Consider the following 24,924-nt stretch of genomic DNA (forward strand, 5'->3'; position numbering starts at 1 on the left):
CTGTGTTGGTCAATATTGTAGTAATATTCAACGGAATATTTATTTATTTTAATTAGTGTAACACACTGATAATAAGAAAATTGCGTTAAAGTAAGACGGTGAAGCGAGGAGTGGCGAATCAGAAACTCAACAACACACCGATAAACAACAGGTTTTATAATATTTCTCGCGCGATTCGTATCAGGCAAGTGCAGAATCGAAGCGACGTCGTTCGTTGGGCGATGAAAGCAGCTCAATTAGTGTTGGATCTCTGAACACTTCGGTATTCGAATATTGAGCAACTCGTTGTTCGTTCTCGCAATGGATTCGTGGCTCAAAGCCGCTGAAGGTAACGGATCTCATTCGTTTGTTGCATATCGGTCGTACGATTTCGTTTCTGATTCCTTCAATTTTCCAGAGCTCAGAGTTTGTGGCATCTTGTTATTGTTTTCAATCTCGATCGATGAACCTTCGGTTGATGGTTAAATGCTCATCTGTGAAATTATGTTCAGCGAAATTTCTTTCTATGTTATTTTAGTTTTGAACTGTGATGCTTATGTATTGGAAATTAGGGAATGAACTGGTGAGTGTTAATGGTTTCATCAATGTAGTATAATACGTGCTAATTTGTCACTTGATATTTAAGAATGAAGGACGGCATTGTCTGTTATTAGGAGTGTTGCTTCATTTTGTTTGTTCTGGAGGGGAGAGATGGTGGTGAGACGGAGTTATATCACTGGATGTATTTTCATTTCGGATGTTACGGTTATGGATGCAATTCTTTTTCATGTTGAGCTTAGTTCTGACATGGACCTGTTTTTTGGCCTTGGTTGATCAGGTTTATTTGAAGTTGTAGATCGACGAGCGAAGGCTGTTGCCACTGACTTAACGGAGGAGCAGTCAGATTTTAAGTCTCCAGGTTTATATTTAGTTCTTTTGGTTCACTCTGTAGTTAGGCTTAGCCATCTACTTATGCTGAATACTTTTTTCTCTGGAATTGGACTTGCATTATTGCTAAAAAGCTGTTCTGTTATATAGACAAATATCGAGGCCATCATGGTTTAAAACATTTAATGTGTTTGGTTCAGCTTTTTTTGAAGAAATAATTATTTTTGTAAGCTTCCTTAAGTGATCTTTTGAATAATGAGTTATTTCCCTAAAATTAATCTAAAGGAAGCATGCACTATGATAAACTTTTGTTAAGTCAGGAAAAACCCAATGTAATTCTACAACCGTTAAGTTGTAAGAGCTAGAATCAGTGTGTTCTTAGAATTTAGCCATCCCTTTAAGGAAAGTGGTGGTATTGACATCATGTTCTTATAACCTAGATGCCTAAAACTATACGTTGTACCTTTTTGCAACTTTTCTCTCTCTAGATGTCACGTGTCCCCCCTTGGAACAAGACTAATATATAAGCCCAACACAAATGAATTGGGCATTATGGCTTTTGAGATGCAAGGGTAGAAGAACTTTTGATTGCTTCTCTAATGGAAAAGTTCTATATTTCCCATATGAAAGCTCTCAAAATTCTTCTAGCTTGTACGCAACCTGGTCAATCATGTCTTTCAGATGTATATTTCACTATTTAGCTGTACATTTTCTCCTATATCAGAAATGCTTACAATTGTTTTCTTGTTACCTTTTTAAAAAATTACCAGCAAATGGGCAAGCATCACAAGGCAAGAGGGAAAAATCAACACCAAAGGTATTGCCACTGCGTTACTATCCTGCATCCGCATATTATATTCACATCAAACTTGCCTTGAATTTTTGCAGGCTCAAAAAGGACTATCCAATTCATCTACTATAAGCAGTGATACTTCCAAGGAGAAAACTGGATCTCCCCTAGCACCTGAACTCATAACTTATCCTGAAAATGACGGGATCACTTCCCAATCTTCAAACCAACCGAAGGAGCCACGACCTAGTGATGCAACATCACCCTTGTTGGACACTTCATTATCAAACACGCTAGATGATGATAATGCTAAACATGACAATGATGATGTGGAAGCATTAGTAAACGATGCAAATGTCGGAGTTGCCACTGTTGCTGCTAATGGTGATCCTCCCCAAGAGAATGCTTCAGATACTCGTGAGATGAATCCACTTCCGGCTCCCAAAGAAAGTGAGAGCCCCCGTGATGAACCCACCAGTGCTGGTCAAATTATCAAATCTGTAGATTCAGATGCCAATAAAAATATGGATGAAGAGAAATCTGAATCTGTGGCTGCTGAAACATCTGATAATGACACAATACTCAAAGATTCTGATGTAAAAAAGGTTGAATCTGTTGCGAACAGAATAAATCAAGAAGATAATAAAATAGACATATCCCCCAAAAAAGTACAGGATCAACTTGATGAGGTAATACTTATAATGGACAAGTTTATAATTCCCGTACACATTATAAAAAATTCTCCTGACTAATTTTTTTAGTCGGGATATAGGCTCAAGGATTGCTTAAAACAACAAAATCTACTGGTCAGTCTAAAGAGGCAAGGTTAGCTCGGGTAAGGGTGTTGGTTAAACCAACATTTCTGTTAGCTTCATGGGATTAGTTTTGGAATCTCAATAATATTTTCTTTCTAATTGGTTATTATAGATGCTGGTTTGATATTTTCAACTGATGCTCAGGTCTGTGCTGGATTGTCATCTCGCCTTCAAGAATACAAATCTGAAAATGCACAGTTGGAGGAACTTCTCACTGCAGAGGTGAAGCAACATCACCATTTCCTGTTTAAAGGAATATAAAATCTCATTATTTGCTTGAATAGAAACAGATTGACTACTGTATCTCGTGATTATTTCTAAATCTACAGAGGGAACTGGGTAAATCATATGAAGCTAGCATAAAACAGCTCCAGAAGGATTTGTCTGAAAGTAAAAGGGAAGTGACAAGAGTTGAAGCAAATATGGCTGAGGCCTTGGCAGCAAAAAATGCTGAAATTGAGGCACTTCTAAGTTCCATGGATGCAGTTAAGAGGCAGGCTGCATTGTCGGAAGGAAATCTAGCTTCCATGCAGGTTCCTCTTTGTTAATTTATTGAAGTGTGCCTAGGAATATTTTACTTACTCGTGTAACAGCTGTTTTCACCTGAACTATCTTCTGTGCAATTTGCTTTCATCTTGTATGACTATTTATTTGATGAATAATGAAGGGTCGTATTTGCTTCTAGGAATCTTAAGATGTAGTTTATTCACTTTTATCTACGAACAGTTTTTGGAGTATGAATGATAAGGTTTGCTGGAATAACATGTTTACCCACCTTTTTCTACTCTCCAGAAAAGTCCACTGATACTTTCTTTATCGCCTTATTGCTGTCCAATGTCATAGCTATAAGATGAACTTTAGTTTTCAGTTTGTTTATATGTACGTGATAACTGATAAAATTTATCTGTTTAGCAGATATCAGGGAATCTTTTTACGCAATGAATCAGGAAAACAAAATTAACTGTATTAGGACTTGTTGGAGTAGGCACCAAAATGATCTTCCTTGTTGCTTTCCTTCATTAATTTCTTCCTGTGGTGTTGGATTAGTCATTTCACTGCAGCTTGTACCTTCAATATATTTTTAATGTAGAGTTAGTGTTATTTATAACTATGACTTGAGTAACACTATGCATATCTTACCAGGCAAGCATGGAATCAATGATGAGAAGTCGAGAACTATCAGAAACAAGGATGATGCAGGTAATTAGGTTCTGTTCTGCAAGTATGATTACTATAGTTATACAATATATCTCATTTACATGATGAAATTGTGTGAATATTAAAACTGCTGTTCTTATAGGCTCTTAGAGAGGAGCTAGCATCTGCTGAGCGAAGAGCAGAAGAGGAGCGTGCTGCACATAATAAGACCAAAATGGTCTGTAACTTCTGTGATTTATTTCTCAAGTTTCTGTGTTTTGCATTACATTTTAGTGATTCTCTGACTGGTAGAACAGGCTGCTATGGAAAGAGAAGTAGATTTGGAGCACAGAGCAGTTGAGTCATCCACTGCACTTGCAAGGATACAGGTAATGTAAGCACTTACTGTGGTTTAGATCCACTTTAAAATGGTTTCGTTAACCCCACTGTTTTTATAAAGTGGATTTTTTTCTTTCTTTCTCAAAATGCTTTTTGTTTTGGGTTCCTCCAGTTTAGTTCAGTTTGGTTATCTATTTTATACTCATACCTGGTTTGGTTTTCTCAAAGGACCAATCAGAACCTCTACATAACGTAGTTTGGTTTCTCTTTTTCTCAAAATGGTTCATTTTTTATAATTTTGCTTAGTTTAGTTTTGGACACACAAGTCATATACATAATTCCATACCCTAATTATCGTCCTGGTATGCAAAACATGTGTAAATCTTCACTTGCCAGTGTGGGAATATGAAAGAGTGTTGTGCAGTGGATCTTGAGATGATTATAAAATATTTTTCATTGACAAAAATAACAAAAATATTTTTCACATTAAATTTGGAAATAGGAGGTGAGATCTTCTCAGCCAGTTCAATACTTCTACGCAAGTCTGGCTACATTCTCTCCAGCTTTTGGTATTTTTTGGCGTCATATATGTTTGGTATTGTTATTCAAAATTTTAACAGAGATCTACTTTACCAGAAAAGGATGATAAGCAATATTAACACATCCACAATTATAAAGCATGTGTTACTAAGGCTGCTTCCGTTCCCCCTCTCGAACTATTTTGCTTCTAGAATTGTTATTGACATTGGGTAAAATGTAGGGACTGATTTGTTAGTTGCTCGTCTTTTCAGAGAGTAGCGGATGAGAGGACAGCTAAAGTCACCGAACTTGAGCAGAAGGTGGCACTTCTCGAGGTACATGAATAAACGCTTAACTTTTTCCTTTCTGAATTTTAGGGCTGATTTCTGATTGCTATTCTGAAAGATCTACTGAATAAGGTGTTGGTAACCTCTGTGACCAGGTTGAATGTGCATCTTTAAATCAAGAACTACAAGATATGGAAGTCCGTGTGCGCCGGGAATTGAAAAAGTCCCCAGAAGAGGCTAATCAATTAATTCAGGTATAACAGATTATGGAGAGGAAAGTTGGTCAATTTGCAACTTATTAGATTTCCTTATATTTCACATCTTCTTCAAAGTTCATCAACAAGTATTAGTGTTAGCATCTTTCAAGAGTCAGCGTCGTTTTTGGTTATTGCCTTAACCAATTCAAAGAACATTTGATTTTCTGCATCAATATATATACAGAGCAGATATTTGTTATTTATTTTTGCGTGTTAAGCTTCACTGTTTTAAAGTAGACAATTACTCTATTTGCTACTTTACGCAGCTTACACAACTGAATCACTTACTACTTTTATGTTCGTCTTGCTAAATCTTTTCAAATATAAAATTAGACCTAAATACCATCTTTTAGCTGAAGAAACTTAAAGAGGAGTGGGTGAGTGAAAAAACATCCATGGTCATGGTTGAACCAGGGCATCGCTGGGTACATGTGTAAAGTTGGCCCAAACATTTCTAGATGACAATTATGATAGTAATATCAGTGATCATTTTTCATTCGGATGGAATGATGATGGAACTTTTACATATTCAGATGCAAGCATGGCAAGATGAATTGGAACGGGCCCGCCAAGGTCAGAGGGATGCTGAAAACAAGCTATCTTCCTTGGAGGCAAGGAATTTTTTTATTATTTTGTTGTGAAGTTTTTTGAGATAATGACTTCCTGTCCTGCAGGTAAAGTTTCTCTTCTCATTATTGATATGTTTGGTTTCAATGTTACAGGCTGAAATGCAGAAAATGAGAGTTGAGATGGCTGCCATGAAGAGGGATGCTGAGCATTACTCACGTCAGGTAATAATCGTGGTGCTTCTTTAAAAAAATTTCGTGCATAAAATTTAAATTTCCAAGTTTGATATATAAAAAAAATAAAACCTATTTGTTTCTTAAGTGGGCAGAGCTTAGACGTTCATACTGCGGCATTGTTGGTGGTGAAGTTTGAGAGTCATTCTCATGGAATGCATAATTTTCTGTAGCTTTTGTCATACAAGTGGTCTTGTTTATAAGATTTTGAAATAACTGTAAAAAGAATTGGTAAAACCATTTCCATTTGAGGAATAATCAGTTAATGGTTACTTAATAACTATCCAAGTGATTAATCGGTAATTGTTTCTAAACTGAAAATATTTTTTACAGTTAAATCCTTTTACAGTTAAATCCTTTACAGTTAGCTTTTGTCACACATTAAGCCTGCAGCCTATCATGCTATTCTTGTGTTGGTTAACAGTAACTGTATAGAAAAATTGAAGTTAAAGTGTATGTTCTGGTGTTGAGATCATTTGGAATACTACTGGCTTATTTTAAACATAGTCTTAATTTTGTAACAGGAACATATGGAATTAGAGAAACGCTACCGGGAACTGACTGACCTTTTGGTAATTTATTTTATGATTAAATTTCATGCAAATCGGTAATATTCAATAATTTGAGTTATCTTCATTTCAGTACTACAAACAAACACAATTAGAAACCATGGTCAGTGAAAAAGCTGCCGCTGAGTTTCAATTGGAGAAGGAAATCAAGCGTCTCCAGGAAGCACGGGTATGTGATTAGGTTCTTATGGCTATTTGATTAGTAGTTTGACTGTACGGTGATTTTTATGTCATTGTTATATTGAACAGGCAGAGGCCGAACGGAACAAAGTTTCTCGTCGGGCATCATCATCATGGGAAGATGAGACTGAAATAAAATCCCTGGAGTAAGTTTCTTCTTACTATCTTTGTAGTACTTATCTTGTTTTTCTTGTAATGCATTTGATTAAAATGACTATAAACTACAACCTCAGTGGTTGAGTTTCTTTAATTGTGCTTTAAAAAAAAGTAATTGAAAAAAAGCAGAAGTGACAGTTGCTTCGCAATAATGTAGTTTTCTCCTCTCTTTTTTCTGTTTCTGTTTTTTCAGATAGGTTTATCCTGAAAATTGCTAATAAGTGATTTTATTTTATTAAAAAGTGTTTTTTTTTTATTTTTCTTTTCAAACAAACAGACGTTATTTACCCTCCCAACAGCGACAGAAGTTCCCCAAACCCATTAAAATGTACTGATCCTTTGTCAAACTCTATTTGCTTACCCTCCCCGTGTTAAATCATCTCTCGTATTTTCTTCCTTTTCTATTATGTTCGTTACTTCATAAATGTTAAAGTTATAGCCGTTTTTGCTTATAATAGCTTCTCAAATCACTTTATCACTCAATTGTGCTTCTATGTACTATTTGCCGTCATTCCAAATGGTTGGGCCGTCTGTTTTCATTTCTCATTGTAGAGTTTGGAAAGTTATCTGACAAAGTAAAAATTGCAGGCCTCTTCCTGTGCATCACCGTCATTTGGTCGGTGCAAGTATTCAGGTATAGCAGCTTACCAACCATCATGTTGCATTTCATTTCCTGTCATTTTCATTCTCCTTTTTGACAATTATACTTCGTATGTGGCATGTCTCATGCAGTTGCAAAAAGCAGTGAAACTGTTAGATTCAGGGGCTGTCAGGGCCACAAGATTTCTTTGGAGATATCCTACAGCTCGAGTTTTTTTATTTTTTTATTTGGTGAGATCAGTTCATTAAATGTTTAAAATAGGTAGGAGATGAAATACCATTGAAGGATTGAAATTTTACTGACCTTTTGAAATTGCATCAGGTCTTTGTACATCTCTTCTTGATGTATCTCTTGCATCGTCTACAGGTAAAAGATCCGAGTGCAACATAGATAGAATATGTCAACTCATGATACATGCAGCATCCATAAAGCTACCCGTTTCAGTAGCTCCCGACCGTAAAATCTTTGTTGAATCTGATTTTCTTTATCTTCTATTTAGGAACAAGCTGACACTATGGCTGCCAGAGAGGTTGCGGAATCTATGGGACTCGCTAACCAGAATATACGATGACTGATAAAAAATACTCCATCTAGTAGGGTCTATGTCAGGCGTTAATACCTTCCTTACAGCACATTTTCAAGTGTACATTTCCAATGCCGCTGCTTATGGTGTCTTCATAATGGTTCCCCAAAGAATTTCAGCATTGCAAACCAAAACAGGAACTTAGGTGTAGGCATCTATTGATCTTTTGAGAAACTGCTGCAGGATGCTGAACTGTTGGGAAATTGGAGTTCGCTTTAGCCGAATGATATTATCGAATGGGTGACAGCTTCTCCTTCTTGTGTAGTGACTGTCCTCAGAATTGAATTGGTTAATTATGTTTATTCGTTTTTTTCTTCATTGAAAATGTTTTTTCGAGTGGAACATTGTAGATACCAACATATTGTAATATCTCTTTTCTTTGTTCGAAGGGCATTTGCCCAATCTAAAGAATGCATACATATATGGGGAATTCGTAATTGGAAATAGAACAAATATTTGGTTTTTGATGCCTACTATTTCACTATTATGAAGGTTACGTTTTCTTTGATGGAAATATATACGTTGAAAAGAAATTAATGAAGCGTGATGTAAAAGTGAATTATTCTTATTTTTCAATACGTGAATATAAAATTAGGGACTATGATAAAAATCTGTTGTGATCTTGTTTTTCTCAAATCATATTTTGATTTGAACTAAATTCATTCATCCTTTACTGTAAGGAAGCACATGTTTGGCACTGAAAATACAATGCAAACTGATTTTATGGAAGCTAACAAAATCCTCAGCTGTCTTAGTTTACTTTGTGTCTTCTTCCTCCAATTGGTACTCCTCATCGTCATCATCCTCATCCTCTTCATCTTCATCAAGTTTACTGATTTCGGAAAATTTGCTTAGCTCCAACCTGCCTTCATCCTCTAAAAAATCGAGCCCAAATTTTGTGTTACGTTGCTTGACCAAAAGCCAACGCAACAACCGGTCTTCTTTGTTTAGGTAATGCAATTCTTTGTTGATTTCAGGTGTAGCCATCATGCTCATTTGCATCAGCGTCCCCTACATCCATTAAAAATTGAAAATAACACACATGCATGATTTCCATTCAAACTCAATAAATTTTAATTTTTAAGTCTGTTTCACCAAAGTCACACTCTCAAACTAAATAAAGTTCAGAGAAACTTCACTAGCTGCAAAGCATAAAACAGAACATTCAATAAACATTTCTCAATCATATGTCCCAGTTTACTTTGTCTGAACCATGGCAAGTGAGAATATACAGACAATCATAAGCTTGTAATCATTATTCTTTGCCTCTGAATCAGCCTGTTTCAATCTTCAGAATTTTATAGCACTAGAAAGGTCCTCAAAGGTTCCTGACAACGTGAACCATGCTTTTAGACTTTGTCCTAACGCAATATATATTTGAACTTGTCTCCCAGAGTTTTAATCAATGGCTGCTGCATAACATGTAATTAGACAGTATTGTAGGGGAAGGAAAGGGTCAGCGATGTTTGTTATTTTGGACAATTTGTGAAGTAGAAATGATTGGATTTTTAACCATTCAAGGCTGTCTGTGACTGAAGCAAGTTGATGCAATTTTTATAGTTATTATATTTTTGTATAGTTATCATATTTTTGGGCTTAGGGATATATGATGTAAAACCTTGGAGGCCAGGAATAAGAAGACGGCTCCAAGGCTTACGGACTTGAATTTTCTGGCTTGAAGTATTGTTAACTATGAATTAGATTATTCACTCTATATTTATTCTCCAGTTTAGGGCAATCAACATTTTACCGGAACAGTTGCACTAATTGTCATTTGTCAGTCTGGTTCATTGGATCACTGATATGCAAGATGGACATCTAGTGTGCTCTCATTAAGCGGGTGGCTAATTAAGCAGCAGATTCTACTAAATATGCTCATTCTCCATATAGTCTAATGCCACTTTGGCCGATGTATCTCTCACTTGTTTTCCCTCATGGATTTTAGTGTTTCTTTTTGGGTAATCTCCTTTACACTCTAAAAATTAAATTATTCGGAATACTTCAAGCCAGGAGTTATGCAAAACATTTTCAATGATCAAATACCTAAACTACTAAACAATTTTTTATATTAATTTAATGATGTTATACACACAGTTCTAGCCATGACTAACACAACCCATATAATGAAACAGTTAAAGCAATGAAATTTTGACATAAATAGAACAAGAACTATGAAGCATTCACCTAAATGGCGGTGGTCTAGCTACATACTACTGGTGCACTGGTAGTTCAGTTACCACAATGATGTTAAATGGCAAGACAAAAATTTCATGAATTGAGTTGCACATAAATAGTCGAAAATTTAACTATATAATTAGCAAATGAATTCATTAACCTCAACAGCTGTAAAATAAAATATTAATTAATTGAGTTGCACCATCTAAATAGTAGAGTAATTCAGTGAAGTTCCTGAAGTATTCTCTAGGCCTAAAATTACGTCAATACTTACATCAAAACAGGTATTATAAACAGCACAACAACAACCAATGATGCATAAACTCTCTGTAATGCATCACAAACAATCAACCTCACCTGATAATATCTGCCATCCAGCTTCTTCACACCATATCCCAATTGAACATTTCCAAAATTCTTAACATCAGTGACAACCCCATTTCTTCCAGACACATGTTTTCCCACCCGTACAACCAAATCCAAAATAGCTTCTTTCGCGATATGAGGTTTAAACAGAAACATACAGTCGTAAGGAGGCATCTTATTCCTCCTGCTTGGGCACAATCTATCTGCATGCAAAAAATAGCAGTTGGTCAAGAAGGTTAATCAAACTTTGTCACTACTGTCTTTCAAAGTTAGTATAACAATGATAAAATGTCAATTTCTGAAAACAATGTCACTATCGGGATAAGCTCAAAACTAAATAATGAATCAGACAGTAGGGTCTACTAACTAGGATCTATCATAGTAAAATCACATTATTACTGTTCTTTCCGACACTACAACAGTCATCGTTATTCATCGACCCTTGGTGTAGGATTGCGATACGATAGACACAACAAGTTGCACTGAAAATTGCAAAAAACTGAAAGTAGCAATGCAAAATCGTTAGGGTTTTTAGAAGAATAGAAAAAGAGTGTTACAAACGCACCTAGATAACAATTTCGTTGTTCACTGGTTCTCCCTAGCAGGTTTCTGCCATAGGCCTCTGCGATCTCTCTACTCTGGCATTTCCTTTCTCTTCGGCACTGGGTTGGGTCAAATTAGGGTTTTCGAATTATTGGGCCTCATAACATTTTTCAGGTAGAACATTAGGTTCTTTCTCCCTGCACCTCCAGATATTTTATATTGCATCTCCAATTTTTAAAATAGTTTCAAAGATTATATTTCTTTTCAAAAATATTTTAGTAATAATCAGATTAGTTGTAATTTTGAGAAATAAACACGAAAACGAATCCATGCTGACACAATCCATATAAAATAAGAGAAGAAAAGAACAGGTTAAAAATGTGATTTCTTAAAAAAAAATTGTCTTAAATAGGCTTACCGTTTATAAATACATGTATTAAATTAATCTTTATATATATATATATATTTTTTTTCTGACTTTTTTTTACGATGTTTGAATTTTGAAGAGGGAAATCTCACACGTTAATGTCAATATTCCACTTTTTCATTACATGTTCTGAACTTTAGAAATTAATTTATAACATCGCAAGATGATTGTCACACGATTAATAATACTGTTTTCATCCTTTAAGAATAAAAGTGACGGAATTTGAGTCTTAACAATGCATGGTGATTAATCTAATTGGACCGAACACTTAGTCTATTTTTTCTCACATTGTCCTTTTGAATTGAAATCGGTGGAAGGTGCTTTTTTCAACACTACAGTGTTATAGTACGTAGAAAAGCCAGTAACGTACCATTGCCTCTTCACTGTGTGAGGTAGCAAAAGCCAAGCATAAAGTGATTCCATCGTTCCACTATCGCCTCTTCACTGTGTGAGGTAGCAAAAGCCAAGCATAAAGTGATTCCATCGTTCCACTATCGCCACTTCCAATATAAATAATAATATATTCTTTTCATTACATTTTCAATTCCATTTTCGTTCCTCTTCTTCTCATGGCGGAGAACCACCACCACCGGAACAACCACGTGCGTCTTCCCACCACGGTGGAGGCTCTTATAGACAGAATCTGCCGCGAGCAGAACCAACTTCCGCCGGATTTCATCATCCGCCAACGTCTCCACGAAGTCGGGGAGCAGAAAGCGCTTCAAATTCTCCATACCATCGCTGGAAAGCAAATCCGAATCTCTCTCTCGGCTTTCATCGCCCACATGCTCAAAAGCTCCGTCTCCGTCACGCCCTCCCCGCCTCGAATCCTCTCTCCCACGCGCCCTCGCGAACCGTCGTTGGCGTTGCACGCGCTCGGAGAATTAGAGTTCCGTAAGGCCTTTCTGATTCTGAGTTACATTGGAAGGTAATTTATGCAATGCTGACCTCGTGACTAAACAGTTAGTTACAGCTTCCTTGCTGACTCAGCATAACGCAATCTTTCTCATTTCCTCTTCTCTGTTTCTCTTGTATAAATATTAGATCATCGAGTTTGGAAAAATAAAGAGTAGATAATGCTCGCCGTCCATATTTTATTTTAGTTTTTTTTATTAAAATAAGAAAAATATAAGGAATGAGTTTTACAATGTATGTTTAGCTAAACTTCTCAAACGCTTACAATGAGGTAAATTTGTTTATAAATTAAAATGAACTTACGTATAAATATATTTATATAAATTTTCTGTATTAGTTTTGGAAGTTTAAGCATAAGCTAATTTTATTTTAATTTCCATTTGTAGATTTTTTTTTGAGAAAGTTTATTTAATTTACAAATCAATTTATGCAATATAAAATTTGTTTTTAAATATATTCTTGAAAACTTAGATCCACGACTTTGATTTTAACTTACTTGAAAATTTGGTTTTTCTTTTCTTCTTGCGAGTGTTTGTAGAACTATTTTCTCTCCAGAATTTTTGTTTTTGGTTTTGAGGTGTTGATTCAGCTTGTGTGTATAAGCTGATCAATGGAATAATACATGTGGTTTTCTTTGCACGATTGCAGCGAGAGTCTTGAGAATGTTACCGATGCTGATTATATTAGAAGCCTTAAAGACTTGCCAATGGTAACGTTTGAGAAAACAGTGTGGGAGGCTTTTGGGAAAGATCACATCTACTGTCAAAGTGATCGGCAATTGGTAAATATTGCCTTCCAATGACGGATTAACTAATTTTTATAGTGCAGTTCATTTTATGAGTTTTCATCTTGTTTAAGTATTCCCTGCTACTTCATTTTGCAACAACTAAAGCTCAACAAAGAATTGAAATAGTTTTTTTTAAGGAGCATGATGACTGTATACTAATAGTATAAAACTGCTTTATACTGTCATCCAATCAGAACTAAAACTGATATGACTTTTCAGATACGTATTGTAAAACTGTTTGACACAATGAGTACAAAACATATTTTCTCTGATTTTAATTAGAATAGAAGAAGGTTAAAATCTTGAATTCTATGTGTAAATGATGACATGGTTTAAATTTTTGTTGAATGATATTAAGCTAGTCCATCCCTTTTACGCCCATGGTCATGGAAAGACGAAGAGAAAATGCTGTTTAGGCATGGGTACAAACTTTCACAGCACGCAGTGCTGAATATAAATCATCAGTGTTGGCTATCTTCTCTGATTAGTTATTGCTTGCTTACTATATTGTGTTTGGTTTCTTCAGTATCGTGATTGGGACTCTGGTCGGACACATGTATATCAATGTTATGTTTCTTCGGATGGGAGCTTAAGGTTCAAGGTTTGTATGTTTCTCTCCTCCCTTGGATTTGTGTACTGTTAAATAATTGTCCGAATACAATGGTTCCAATGCTATAGTGCTGAATCAAAAAGCTCTTGAGATTGTTGTATGGTCAGTGTTATAGTTACATTTTAGTCTTTACAGATTAAATTGTGTATTTTTATGTGAAACATGGTTTGTTTTATGGCCACTTTCTTTAAATTGCAATTCAGGGGCCCATACTACAAAGCACACAAACACACTTGCAGAGATCTCTTGGTGATGACAATGTTTTGCTAGTTAAATTTGCTGACAATGGGAGTGAGAGGAATTCAAGGACCAGTGCTGAAGAAGCAAATGATCTCTATGGAAAGTTTGGAAAAGAAGGGATCAATGTTGGTCTGCGTTTGTATCGCTTTTTTGGTAATTCTGCTTCTCATGTTCGTTTTACTTCATTTCTTTTGCCCTGCCTTTTAACAGTTTGTATGATCCTGAAATCAGTTATTTATCTGATTAACATGTAGCTGATGTAAGTAGTCTGGGAAATTTGTATTTTCATTTATTCTGTGCAACATATAATCTAGACTACAAGTATACAACCCTCTGATCTTTTATATTTATTTTTTTCCTTCCACATTTTGTAAATCATTCTACTCTCTGCTTATTCACATTTAATCTGCATTATATCTTAAGTCCTATTTATGAAATTTCACTTGCTTGATAATATTTTTGTTGTTTATGTGACGGTTTTGTGATCATATTTTGTGGCAGTTCATATGAAGCTATATTTTTATTATTTTCGTTATCTCAGGTTTGAAATTCTTGTTCTGTTAGGTTCTTGTGTTATAATTTTTATTTGTTAAAGAGTATTTGTACATTCTCGAGTTAATTTCTGTAACTGTTTAATATGCCCAGTTTCTCTTCTCTCAATCTTTGGTTACCTTTCAGTCCTTGAAGAGTGTATGATTAACACACAAATTCATTCTCTCTTTGCTTATGTGGTCCTGTGTTTTGTGGTTAATAAATGATAGACATATGTATGTGGATTTAGAATGCTGTTTTATTGATTTCTTTTTTATTAGATCATATATTTTGTTTTAAAAGTATTCTCTCATTTGGTGGTGGCATTGACCTCATGTTCCAAGCTCATATTTTAAATTGCGGTTGTGTTGTGGCATTTGGAGCTAATACAGCTGTTGCCACTTGAGATGGTCATGTCGGTTGACACGGATCAATATTTGAAACTTGCATAAAGCTTTTCTTTCTTGGGTTTAGTGTGCAAGCACCTAAATATAAGACAAGCGGTAGGTATGCTGAGGACATTACATTGCAGTCCTAGTGACTGAGGACTGTTGTAGTTGAGCTTCGAGGTGGTTGATTCAACTTGCTACTGAAAGCATTCTTAATTCATCTCATTGTCGTGTGTTTGACGCTATCTCTTGTCTTTTGTACGACAGTTTTTAAAGATGGGGGAAAAGAGGAGCGGAAGAAGGACCCAACAAGTTCCTCTGTTAAGTGTTATTTTGTTAGGATGCAATCCTTTTGTTCTGCAGATGAGAGTGCTAATTACATTTTGTCTAATAAGACAGTGTCTGAAGCAAGAGCTTTATTCATGCATGCTCACCTGTTACCCAGTTTAGACAAGTATATGGCTAGGTATGAGTTAGACATTTTATGGAAATACTATCATCATTTAGATCTTTTATCTATTTTTCTGCGTTCTGCTGCAGTTCCAGTCAAAATAGATCTCATGCAATGTACTAACCTCAGGCATTCAGGTTCTCTCTCATTCTGTCAAAGACCTTCAAACTCAATATTGACTTGGCAACTGTGAATGTCCAAACAATAGAAGATGTATTTTGCCAGGTATAGTCAATTTTAAGTCGCCTTAAGGGATTTATAATTTATGGCCATGCTTCGAGAAAATTATTTTATTATTATTTTATTGTGTTTAGGATGGAAATGGCAATGTTATATATGATAATGAAAAACTACGTATTCTCACGGATGGAACTGGGTTCATCTCTAGGGATTTAGCATTGCTCTGCCCCAATAGTGTGTACAAAGGAAATAACTTGGTGAATAATTACATTCAGGTATCTTTACTTTTGAATTTGTTAATTCACATGACTTTTTCTTTTCGCTTAACTTCGTTTATTTTTCTATAGTTGGTCAGAACTCGTGTTAAGAATCCACTTAATATATGTATTGTGAATCCGTCAGTTATTTCTATCAAAATCGTTGCCTGTTGATTATGTATCTAGTTTCCTTGATTCACGCATGAATACTAATGTCTTAGAGGGATAAAGCTTGACTTTTACATTTTGCAGTTCATATGCTTTCAATTTATGCTGCCTTCTTTTTCCTAGTAATTTGGTTTGAAACAGTTTATTGATGGAAAGCTACTGTAAAATGGCTTGAGATCCCATGAATTAGTGATACAATCAAAATAGTGAATATAATAGGGGGAAACCTTCACTCTAGTTTTGGGGCTTTAGGCCTGTTATCAGGTTGTTGTAAGACTACCCACATGTGGCTAATCTTGTAAATGTTTAGTCCTAAGTGTGAGATAGAGAAATATGGACTGGAAATCTTAAATTGATTATTTATATGGTTAAAAATAGTGTACGCAAGTGAGGGGAAACTTCACCCATTGCGGTATATAAGAAAAAAGTTTTAGTGGAATGCTCTTTGTGTTGCTTTGTATTTACATGTACTTGTACATAATCAACTATTTTAAAGAATAAAACATCTTAAATGAAATAAATCAATGCAGAGAAGAAGTGCGAGCAAACGTTCCTATTAGTAAAACTTTTGGCTAATTATCTCCAACTCATATGCTTTTGAAGGAACTATTTCTTTTATACACACTTTTCATTAGATATATTTCTTTTCTTGATTGCCTGGACATTCTGTTATTCTGCTTATGGCTTTATTGCTGTTACGTTTCTCTCAAAAAACTTAAATATCAGCTTGTGTTCTCTAATATATTTCATTGAGTTCTATGATCTAGTCTTCTTTCTTTGATTATTCTGTGCATTGTGACTTCCTTTAAACTCAGGAAATTAACAATCTTGTGGATCGGGAGGATATGGGTAAGGGAATGGGAGAAATGGAGCTGAAGCTGAGCACACATCAACCGGTGGATGATTTGTTTTTATTTTTCATTTCACATATTTTATATATGCATGTGTGCGGTGTGATTTGCATATATGTTATTTTAATAAAACTTTTTTTTCTCCGATCCTCCAGCCTTTGCTGATTCAGTGCCGTCTCTTTCACATGGGTCGCACAATTAAGGGCACTCTTTTGGTTAACAGAAAGGTATATCATCTATATTTTGTACTTTTAGGTATTTCAATATTTTTGCCCTTAATCTTTTAGTGGAAGTTGGAGTTTTGTAAGACAAAGTGTATAAGATAGAGAATATATTTATGAACTTCTAAAACAAAATTCTGCTGGCCATGGAGGGGATTTTGTGATCCAACATTCAATTCCATGGTCCGTCTGGTCTTATTGGTGTCCTGTACAATCTTCCTCTAATTTTGATAGTTTTCTTGATGTAACAACCTACACCAACAACATTCATCCATTTCAAGAGTTAATTATATGTTTTATTTATATTCTTATTTGATTCCAGTGCTTGTGATTTGATACCACATTTTTTAATCTGACAGCTTCCTCCTAGGACAATACAGGTTAGGCATTCAATGATTAAAGTTGAGAAAGACCTTAGTCTGAATATGCAAAGCATAAATTCATTGGAGGTAGTGAACACAAGGTATTTCTCTTTTACATCAATGAGGGGTTCATAGAGGTTTTTTATTTTGTTGCTAATACGTCATCTTGGCTTGTTGGGATATGGCAAAAACCTTAGATGGTTGTTCTTTAACAAAGGGCTTTGTATGAAAATCATACTTGATGACCCTATGCAAGTTAGTCATGAATATTGTCCATAATCCAGTCCAACATGATAGAACTAAACATGTTTATATTGATAAGTACTTCATCAAAGATAATCTTCACAATAGAGGCTTAGTGGTTACAACTCATCTCCCCACAGGATTTCAAATAACAGACATTTTCACTAAAGGACTTCTTGAGGACAGATTCCTGAATCTTGTAAGCAAGTTGAAAATGATTGATATTCATTTACCAATTTGAGGAAGAGTGTTGTAAATAACATATTATTTGAACAAAAAATACTCCGAATATCTCTTTGAGTGATTAGGAAAAGATATCTTAAAAAAATTTCTATTCATTTCAACATACTTTTATTTCCTTTTTAAAAGTTTTGATCATTGCAAATAGAGATGATAAAAATGGAATTGGGATGATTGTTATGAATAAAATAATTCTTTACTTTCTTACTTAGGTTGATTATGTAATCATTTGAGCTTATTTTCTTACAAATAGAGATTCCTACCCATGACCACACCAGGATATAGCATAGTGTGTTGGGAATTGAGACATATTTGTGTTTCACTTGAAAATATCCTTAGAAGGCATATGATTTTAAAAGCTTAAACTGATAGGATGTGTCCAATTGCAGAAGCTTGATGATATGGTTTGTTCATCAAATCATATGCTTTATCAAGATACGTCACATAGCTTTTCACTAGACCAATGTTTGGCACCTTCATATTTGGGTTTCATCATAGAAGGTCCAATTGCTTAACTGGTCTTGTGCACAATAGACATGGTGTAGGTATACCCATTCAAAGTAAGAGTCTTTTAAGAATAAAATGGCTTGGAAATGCTTTTATCATATGGAGGAAAATTTAGTAGTCTTTTGATGCATTTATTTCTTCTAACAATATACGTTAATAGTAATATTATTCCTCAACAACTTGCCTAATGGTAGAAGATTTTTGGAGCTTCATCTAATCTTTTTTATTCTTTAGTAGGAAAATAATTTTTTGCATTGTTTGAAAGCTAGCTGATCTGAAGTGTACATATTTCAGCATCAAGCCAAATAGAACTTATTTATCTAAAAATCTGATTGCACTTTTGAGCTATGGAGGAGTGCCAAATGAATTCTTCAAGGCTTTACTAGAGAGTAATTTGGAAGATGCAAATCATGTTTTCTCCAATAAGCGTGTTGCACTCAGAGGTTGCCGGCCAATGCTTCTTTCGTCACTTTTTTTTTTTTTTTTTTATCAAAAGCTGTTCTTTATTTGGATTCAGATCTATCCGTACTGCTGCCCAAAATATGAATGTTCTTTCATTTTTTTGGTTAATTTGCAGCTTCAATTAATAATGGCACCATGGATGAATACAATGCAGCAGAAATGATTTTATGTGGAATTCCTCTGGATGAGCCATTTTTGCAGTATCATCTGTCTATACTTGCAAGGGAGGAACGAAAGAAGCTTAGAGGAGGGAAGCTCTATATCCCTGACTCTTTCTATTTAATGGGGACTGTAGATCCCACTGGATGCCTGGAAAAGGATCAAGTTTGTATAATACAGTAAGCATAAATCTTTTAATTTTCCCAATGCATTGATCTTTTAGTGAACCAAAATAAATCTTAAAAGTTAAATGTGTTTTATCTTCGAGGACTATTGTGATAGGAGAATTTTGGTGATGCATATCTTCTACTTTAGTTGATAAAACTGTATAAATGGGGTGCAAGTTTTGTTCGTTCTTTTCAAAGAATTGGCACATTTATCTACTTTTACATTGCTTGTCAAATAGATTCAACATCAATAGCCTTATCTCGCATTCTCTCTAGGTGAGGTGGGCTCCATGGATCATGTAATGCCTTTTAACTTGATTTAAAAGTAAGTCCTCCTGGATATTGTTCACCATGAAATCTCCTTCTTGATCTCTATCCTTTTTCACATGACTAAAAATCCTGTATTTTACTTTCTTCATCAGTGTCTTCAATAGCCTTCTTTACACATTTCCAAACTATATTAACCATTTTTTTTGTTCAATAAGAGTCACATCGATATATCCTTGTATACAATTATTATATATCCTGGGCATCTTCGTGAGTGTAACATTTTCACTTCTCCTACAACTGTTTTCTTCTATAATCACTTCAAAGCCCAACATTCACAATTGCAGAGTGTAATTGATAGTATAATAATATGTTAAAACTTACCTTTGAGCTTAGTAGGTACTTACAGTCACAAATATTCCGTGATGGGTTCCTTCCTTTAACAATCCAACTTGTATAGTTCTTAATAAATTCAAGAGAAGTATAAACATCTATGACTCTTCGGCAGTTCCCATTAAATATTAATATGACTAATATTGTATGAAAATTAGTCCAATTCTTACTATGGTAGTGTCTGACTTAGCTTTTTCATTTTCTTTTCTTATTTTTAAGAGAAGCTTGGGGAGACAGATTTAGAGAGAAGCTCTTAAAAAATGAAGCAACTTAATTATTATAAAAGAAAAGGAGAGAAACATAATTTTTTTGTAAAAAGCTAAATGGAGTGACTGTGACAAAAAAATGTGCACATCGTAGTGTCTCCCTCTCCATCTCATATTGAACTAATTGATGTTGGATAGTGAAATTAATCTTTTCTTTTGTTAAATGTGAACAGCTTCTGTTATATCTAGCTTCTGTTGTGTTATTGTAATATCAATCGCAAACATAGAAGTCTATCTTTAGCTTATGAAATGGGGTAGGTGATATTACTCAACTTAGTGAGATGCAATATTGATAGGCAAAGATAAAACAAAATGATGATCACATTCAACTGTGTGCTCTAGTAGATCTTTATTGTAGGAAATTATGTTTGCAATTTAACATAGTCATATGTGCTGACTGTTTCATTCCTCATTTGTAGTGAGAATGACCAAATTACCGGGGATGTGTTGGTCTACAGAAATCCAGGTTTACATTTTGGCGACATTCACATAATGCGTGCCACACATGTGGATAAGTTAGAATCTTTTGTTGGACATAGCAAGTATGCAATTTTTTTCCCGTGTGTTGGAACTCGCTCAGTGGCAGATGAAATTGCTGGAGGTGATTTTGATGGAGATTTGTACTGGGTTTCCAAACATCCTCAGGTTCCAATATCAATTTCAGTTTAGAGGCCCTCATTTTCTTACTACATCTAATGCTATTGAAGGAATTGAATTCCTTTCAGTGTTTCTGTTTCTTACTAAATTTTAATTGTCACATTTTATATTTTCCATTTCCCCCTTAGTAAGTTCAAACGAAAAGATTAAAAGTATTGCATGGAAAGGTTGTAGTTAGTTAACACATGGAGACAAATAAACAAGATGACTATATAACAACCATGTCACTGTTTGAAAAAGTTAAATGATAAGGACTTAATTGAAAAATATAAAAATTGAGTATTCAATAAATCAAAAATATTTAATAGGGATTCAATTGAACATACCTAAATTTATAAGGGATTAAAACTTAATCAAGCCATATTTATATTTGGGCCCTATCATAGTTCTTTAAAAGTTCCTTTATATTGACAAGTTTTTTTTTTTTTTTAAATGTTTCAGCTTTTACAATATTTCAGAAAGAGTGACCCTTGGATGGAAAATTCTGCCCCTTGCCAATCTGTCCAATTGGACTCCAGTGCTAAAAAGCCTAGTACATTTTCAGCCACGGAACTTGAGGATGAACTTTTTAGACTATTCCTCAAAACTCGTTTCCAACCAAGGTGTGCATGACTGTTTACATAGTAATTAAGTATTGATATCTTACTCTCGTATGTAAAACCGTTTTGCAGACATAATTAAGCCTGTATGTTTCATAATCACCCTGGAATTTTTCTAATGCATCGTAGTATGCAGATGTTGGTAGTCCTTCATCAATTAAGTGTTTGTAACACTTCACCTTCTTTATAGTTTTCTGTTATGCAGATATAGTAGTAATCTGTCTCACCGACATCTGGCATTTGAAATTCCATGTAATTAGTGTTTTCACTTTGTATATTGTTTGCTATCAAGAGGAAACATTACTGTTGTGGGTAATAAGTATTTTTTCCATTTTTAATTCTTAGATCCATACATGACAATTTGTTCTCTTTCCAGTAATGCAATGGGTGTGGCAGCTGACAGCTGGATGGCACTCATGGATCGTCTGTTGACATTAAAAAATTACTGCAGTGAAGAGAATGAGAAGGAGAAGGAGAAAGAAAATCTGAAAGAAAATATACTTAAGTTGATCGATATATACTACGAGGCATTAGATGCTCCTAAGAAGGGAGGGAGAAAGGTTAGTTTTGTATTATTCTTTTGTTGCTACAACTCCGCCTCTTTAGTTGGGCCATAACAAACTAACATATTCTTGTTATGATAATTGGATGGGTTAATGTTCCCATCCTACATGACATTATTTTCAGTAATGAAACCTATACGTAGCTAAAGATTTAACTACTTCTATATGTGAGTATGCATGGGATAACGAGGGTCTTATCACTTGTGCCCTAGGAGGAAAAAGAATTTCTGGTGTGGACTTGTGCAAGGTTGACTTTAGGAGGTTCTCCATTTTAGATGCGAAGAAATTTTACAGATATCAGCATTTTGGTTGTAGATAATGTCAGTGATTATATATGTTAAATTTCCATAAACTGGATGAAACTTGACCAGTTAATTGTGAGTTTACAGAATCTTCATATATTTTTGTCAGTGGACAGCACTGTGATTAGTTGATTTCATTTTCAATTACCATGAGGATTGATGACCTTGTCTACACTAAAGAATTTTTTAAGGAATTTTAGAACATTTGAAAACTTGTTGGGCCAGTGAGTCACAATACTGCAAACGAGATAGTGTCTTCCTGACTTGGTGGGCTGGAGAAATCGACTAAATAAATTCTTTGTTTCCCTTTAATGATTTCTGAGATGGAATGGATTTACTTTCTCAAAATCCATTATTAGTGCTCTGTTGCTTTCAACCATTTAAAATGTTAATTTTGGGTACTTGTAAGGGCGCATGAATCCAGTTTTAGCTTTGTAATTTTTCAAATATTCGAGTTCATGAAAACACTTTAAATTTCCAAATTTGAATCATCTGGTAATTCTTTAACAGGTACAAGTTCCAGATGATTTAAAAGCAGAGATATTCCCACACTACATGGAAAGAGATAAATCATTCACTTCAACCTCTATTTTAGGTTTAATTTATGATTGGGTTGGTACATGGCAAACAAAAGACTTATCTGAGGAAGGTGATGACTGGAAATTAACTCAGTATAATTTAATTATTTCTGCAATACTTTATTACCTCTGGTGGAGCTAGAGAGGAACAACTCTTATATTTTGGGCATAAAAGATAAATAAATAAGTAAAAAGTTATTGACCCAGATTTGTTAGCTTAATGTATGTTTTTCCTTTTACTGCCATGGCCATCAGAAATTAGATTGCTCCCCTGTTTTGACGTTGAAGTACCTCCTAGCTGTATGGAAAAGTGGAACACAAAGTATAAAGAATACAGGACGGAAATGCATATTGCCTTGAATGACATTAACTCCAACGACGAGGCAGCTAAAGTCATTAGAAAATATAAGGAGGTATAATTTCTGTCTCTTTCTTCCTCAACCGTTACTTTCATGCATTCATAAAACGATTCCAAGAATTTGGACTCTCTTGTAGGAGTTATATGGTGCTACTGCCACGATGGAGGATAGTCCGAAGAATATTAGTGATATTTATGACGAGGCTTTGGCTATTTACCGCATCTGTTACGAATATGCAATGCTTACAAATTCAGTATCTAAATGTGGCTTTGCTTGGAAGATTGCGGGTTCAGCTTTGACAAGTCTTTATATCATAAAACAAAAACAGAAGCCTCTGAACTGTGCTCCATATGTATTGCGTGAGATTTTCAGTTCATGAATTATGCTGCAAACTTCTATAGTTCATCATAAAAGTATCACTGTTTTATAGATTGGATATTTCGTTGATAAGTATGACTGATAAAATTGAAGTATCGGTATATTATAACTGTTCTTGTATAGTATGTTCCAACTTCCTCAAGCTAATTTGATTATTTATAACTGTTGTTGTGTGGTATTTAAAAGAGGAGTAATTTTAATGGACAGAAGGTAAAAGAAAATAGAAAAAAATGATATTGATATGAAGTTATATTTAAGTAGAATTCAGCAATTATTTTTCAGATAAAACATTTTTTTAGATAAAATAAATACAAATAAACTGACGTTTAACTGAGAAAAAGTTGGATTTATTTTGTGTGTTCATAATTTTAAATATGTAAGTAGGAATACTTTAGTCATAATAAGAAAATCAATAATAGTGTGTAACTATAATACGATTGTTTATTAAATAATACAAAACTTAGACAAGATTGATGTATAAATGAGGTGAATAGTCTTCATTGCATTTCACAATTACTTTTTATTCTTTAATTTATAATCAGCAAAGAAGTTATTCATTGTTCTAACCTTTTAAGATTACATTTTAACTACATCGTAAAATGAGTAAGAAGACATTAATTGTAACCCTCCCATTTTTTTCTTACCAAAATCTATAACCATCAACAATTAAAATTACAACTTCTTCCCGTTTTCTTAAAAATCTCAATAAATAAAATATTGTTTTACAACCATAAATTTTATATAGAAAAAAAACTTAAAACTAAAATATTGTTTTAAATATCTCATGTCACTCTTTTCTAATAGTGTGTATTTTTTATACTTGTATGACTATCTATTCCTATATAAAATAAGATCATTTTGGGATGAATTAATATATAAATATCAAAACATTATAATTAACATACATATCAATCATAATATAACAAATCACTCAAATCTTAAATCTTATATAGTTACATGTATCAAAGTATCATACAATTATACTCATTGTTTTACACAATCACACAAAACATATTATAATCATAAATAATACAGCAGTTTACTAATACAAGTTCCATCTCCCACTTTTCTTGAAAGTCTTGACATATATATCTTGAAAGTCTTGACTGATATATATATATATATATATATATATATATATATATATATATATATATATATATATATATATATATATATATTATTTTTATTAATCTTATGGAGAGCTCAAAAAAATAGACATGTGTACTTTTTATTATTTTCTTTAAGAGTAAACACATTCTATCTTTCATCACTTTTGGATGAGTCATCCTATACAAATATACAATTTATATATCATAATAATCATACTAAATAATTTATATTCTACAATTTAGACTATAAAATAATAAATCACATATGTAAAATATACTAAAATTACGTACAAAATTAA

The 24,924-nt window shown here is 34.0% G+C and overlaps 3 protein-coding genes across 5 annotated transcripts; 2 read left to right on the forward strand and 1 right to left on the reverse strand.

Annotated features, from left to right (window-relative positions):
* The first annotated feature begins 81 nt into the window (after positions 1-81).
* Positions 82-8,373, forward strand: LOC124836040 (golgin Putative 1). The gene is made up of 21 exons (XM_047311097.2): positions 82-328; positions 818-898; positions 1,638-1,684; positions 1,756-2,346; positions 2,430-2,492; positions 2,617-2,694; positions 2,802-3,005; positions 3,616-3,672; positions 3,773-3,847; positions 3,927-3,998; positions 4,740-4,802; positions 4,910-5,008; positions 5,545-5,622; positions 5,734-5,802; positions 6,336-6,383; positions 6,454-6,549; positions 6,630-6,706; positions 7,305-7,350; positions 7,449-7,547; positions 7,639-7,683; positions 7,817-8,373. The coding sequence occupies exons 1-21, from the start codon at positions 301-303 to the stop codon at positions 7,886-7,888; spliced, it is 2,088 nt and encodes a 695-aa protein (XP_047167053.2). The 5' UTR covers positions 82-300; the 3' UTR covers positions 7,889-8,373.
* Positions 8,374-8,449: 76 nt separating this feature from the next.
* LOC124836065 (uncharacterized) lies at positions 8,450-11,167 on the reverse strand. 2 transcript variants are annotated; one of them, XM_088113287.1, is made up of 3 exons: positions 11,007-11,167; positions 10,433-10,644; positions 8,450-8,911 (listed from the first exon to the last, which is right to left on the reverse strand). In XM_088113287.1, exons 2-3 carry the CDS (start codon positions 10,613-10,615, stop codon positions 8,657-8,659), a joined length of 438 nt encoding a protein of 145 aa, XP_087969413.1. In that variant the 5' UTR covers positions 10,616-10,644; positions 11,007-11,167; the 3' UTR covers positions 8,450-8,656. The 2 variants fall into 2 exon arrangements, with proteins under 2 accessions (XP_087969413.1, XP_087969412.1); XM_088113286.1 differs by lacking the exon at positions 11,007-11,167 and adding an exon at positions 10,809-10,952.
* A 482-nt stretch (positions 11,168-11,649) lies between these two features.
* On the forward strand, positions 11,650-23,638 carry LOC124836070 (putative RNA-dependent RNA polymerase 5). Of its 2 annotated transcripts, XM_088113284.1 has the most exons (18): positions 11,720-12,339; positions 12,975-13,107; positions 13,640-13,714; positions 13,927-14,116; positions 15,151-15,349; positions 15,472-15,559; positions 15,649-15,789; positions 16,755-16,835; positions 16,946-17,017; positions 17,371-17,474; positions 18,658-18,806; positions 18,941-19,163; positions 20,497-20,722; positions 21,176-21,336; positions 21,710-21,893; positions 22,709-22,847; positions 23,032-23,189; positions 23,272-23,638. In XM_088113284.1, exons 1-18 carry the CDS (start codon positions 11,981-11,983, stop codon positions 23,512-23,514), a joined length of 2,925 nt encoding a protein of 974 aa, XP_087969410.1. In that variant the 5' UTR covers positions 11,720-11,980; the 3' UTR covers positions 23,515-23,638. The 2 variants fall into 2 exon arrangements, with proteins under 2 accessions (XP_087969411.1, XP_087969410.1); XM_088113285.1 differs by lacking the exons at positions 22,709-22,847; positions 23,032-23,189; positions 23,272-23,638 and adding an exon at positions 22,109-22,677 and having other exon boundaries at positions 11,650-12,339.
* Positions 23,639-24,924: the final 1,286 nt, after the last annotated feature.

The sequence above is a fragment of the Vigna umbellata genome, chromosome 4, assembly GCF_029865625.1.
Source record: "Vigna umbellata cultivar VRB3 chromosome 4, Vumbellata_1.0, whole genome shotgun sequence".
NCBI classification, from domain to species: domain Eukaryota; kingdom Viridiplantae; phylum Streptophyta; class Magnoliopsida; order Fabales; family Fabaceae; genus Vigna; species Vigna umbellata.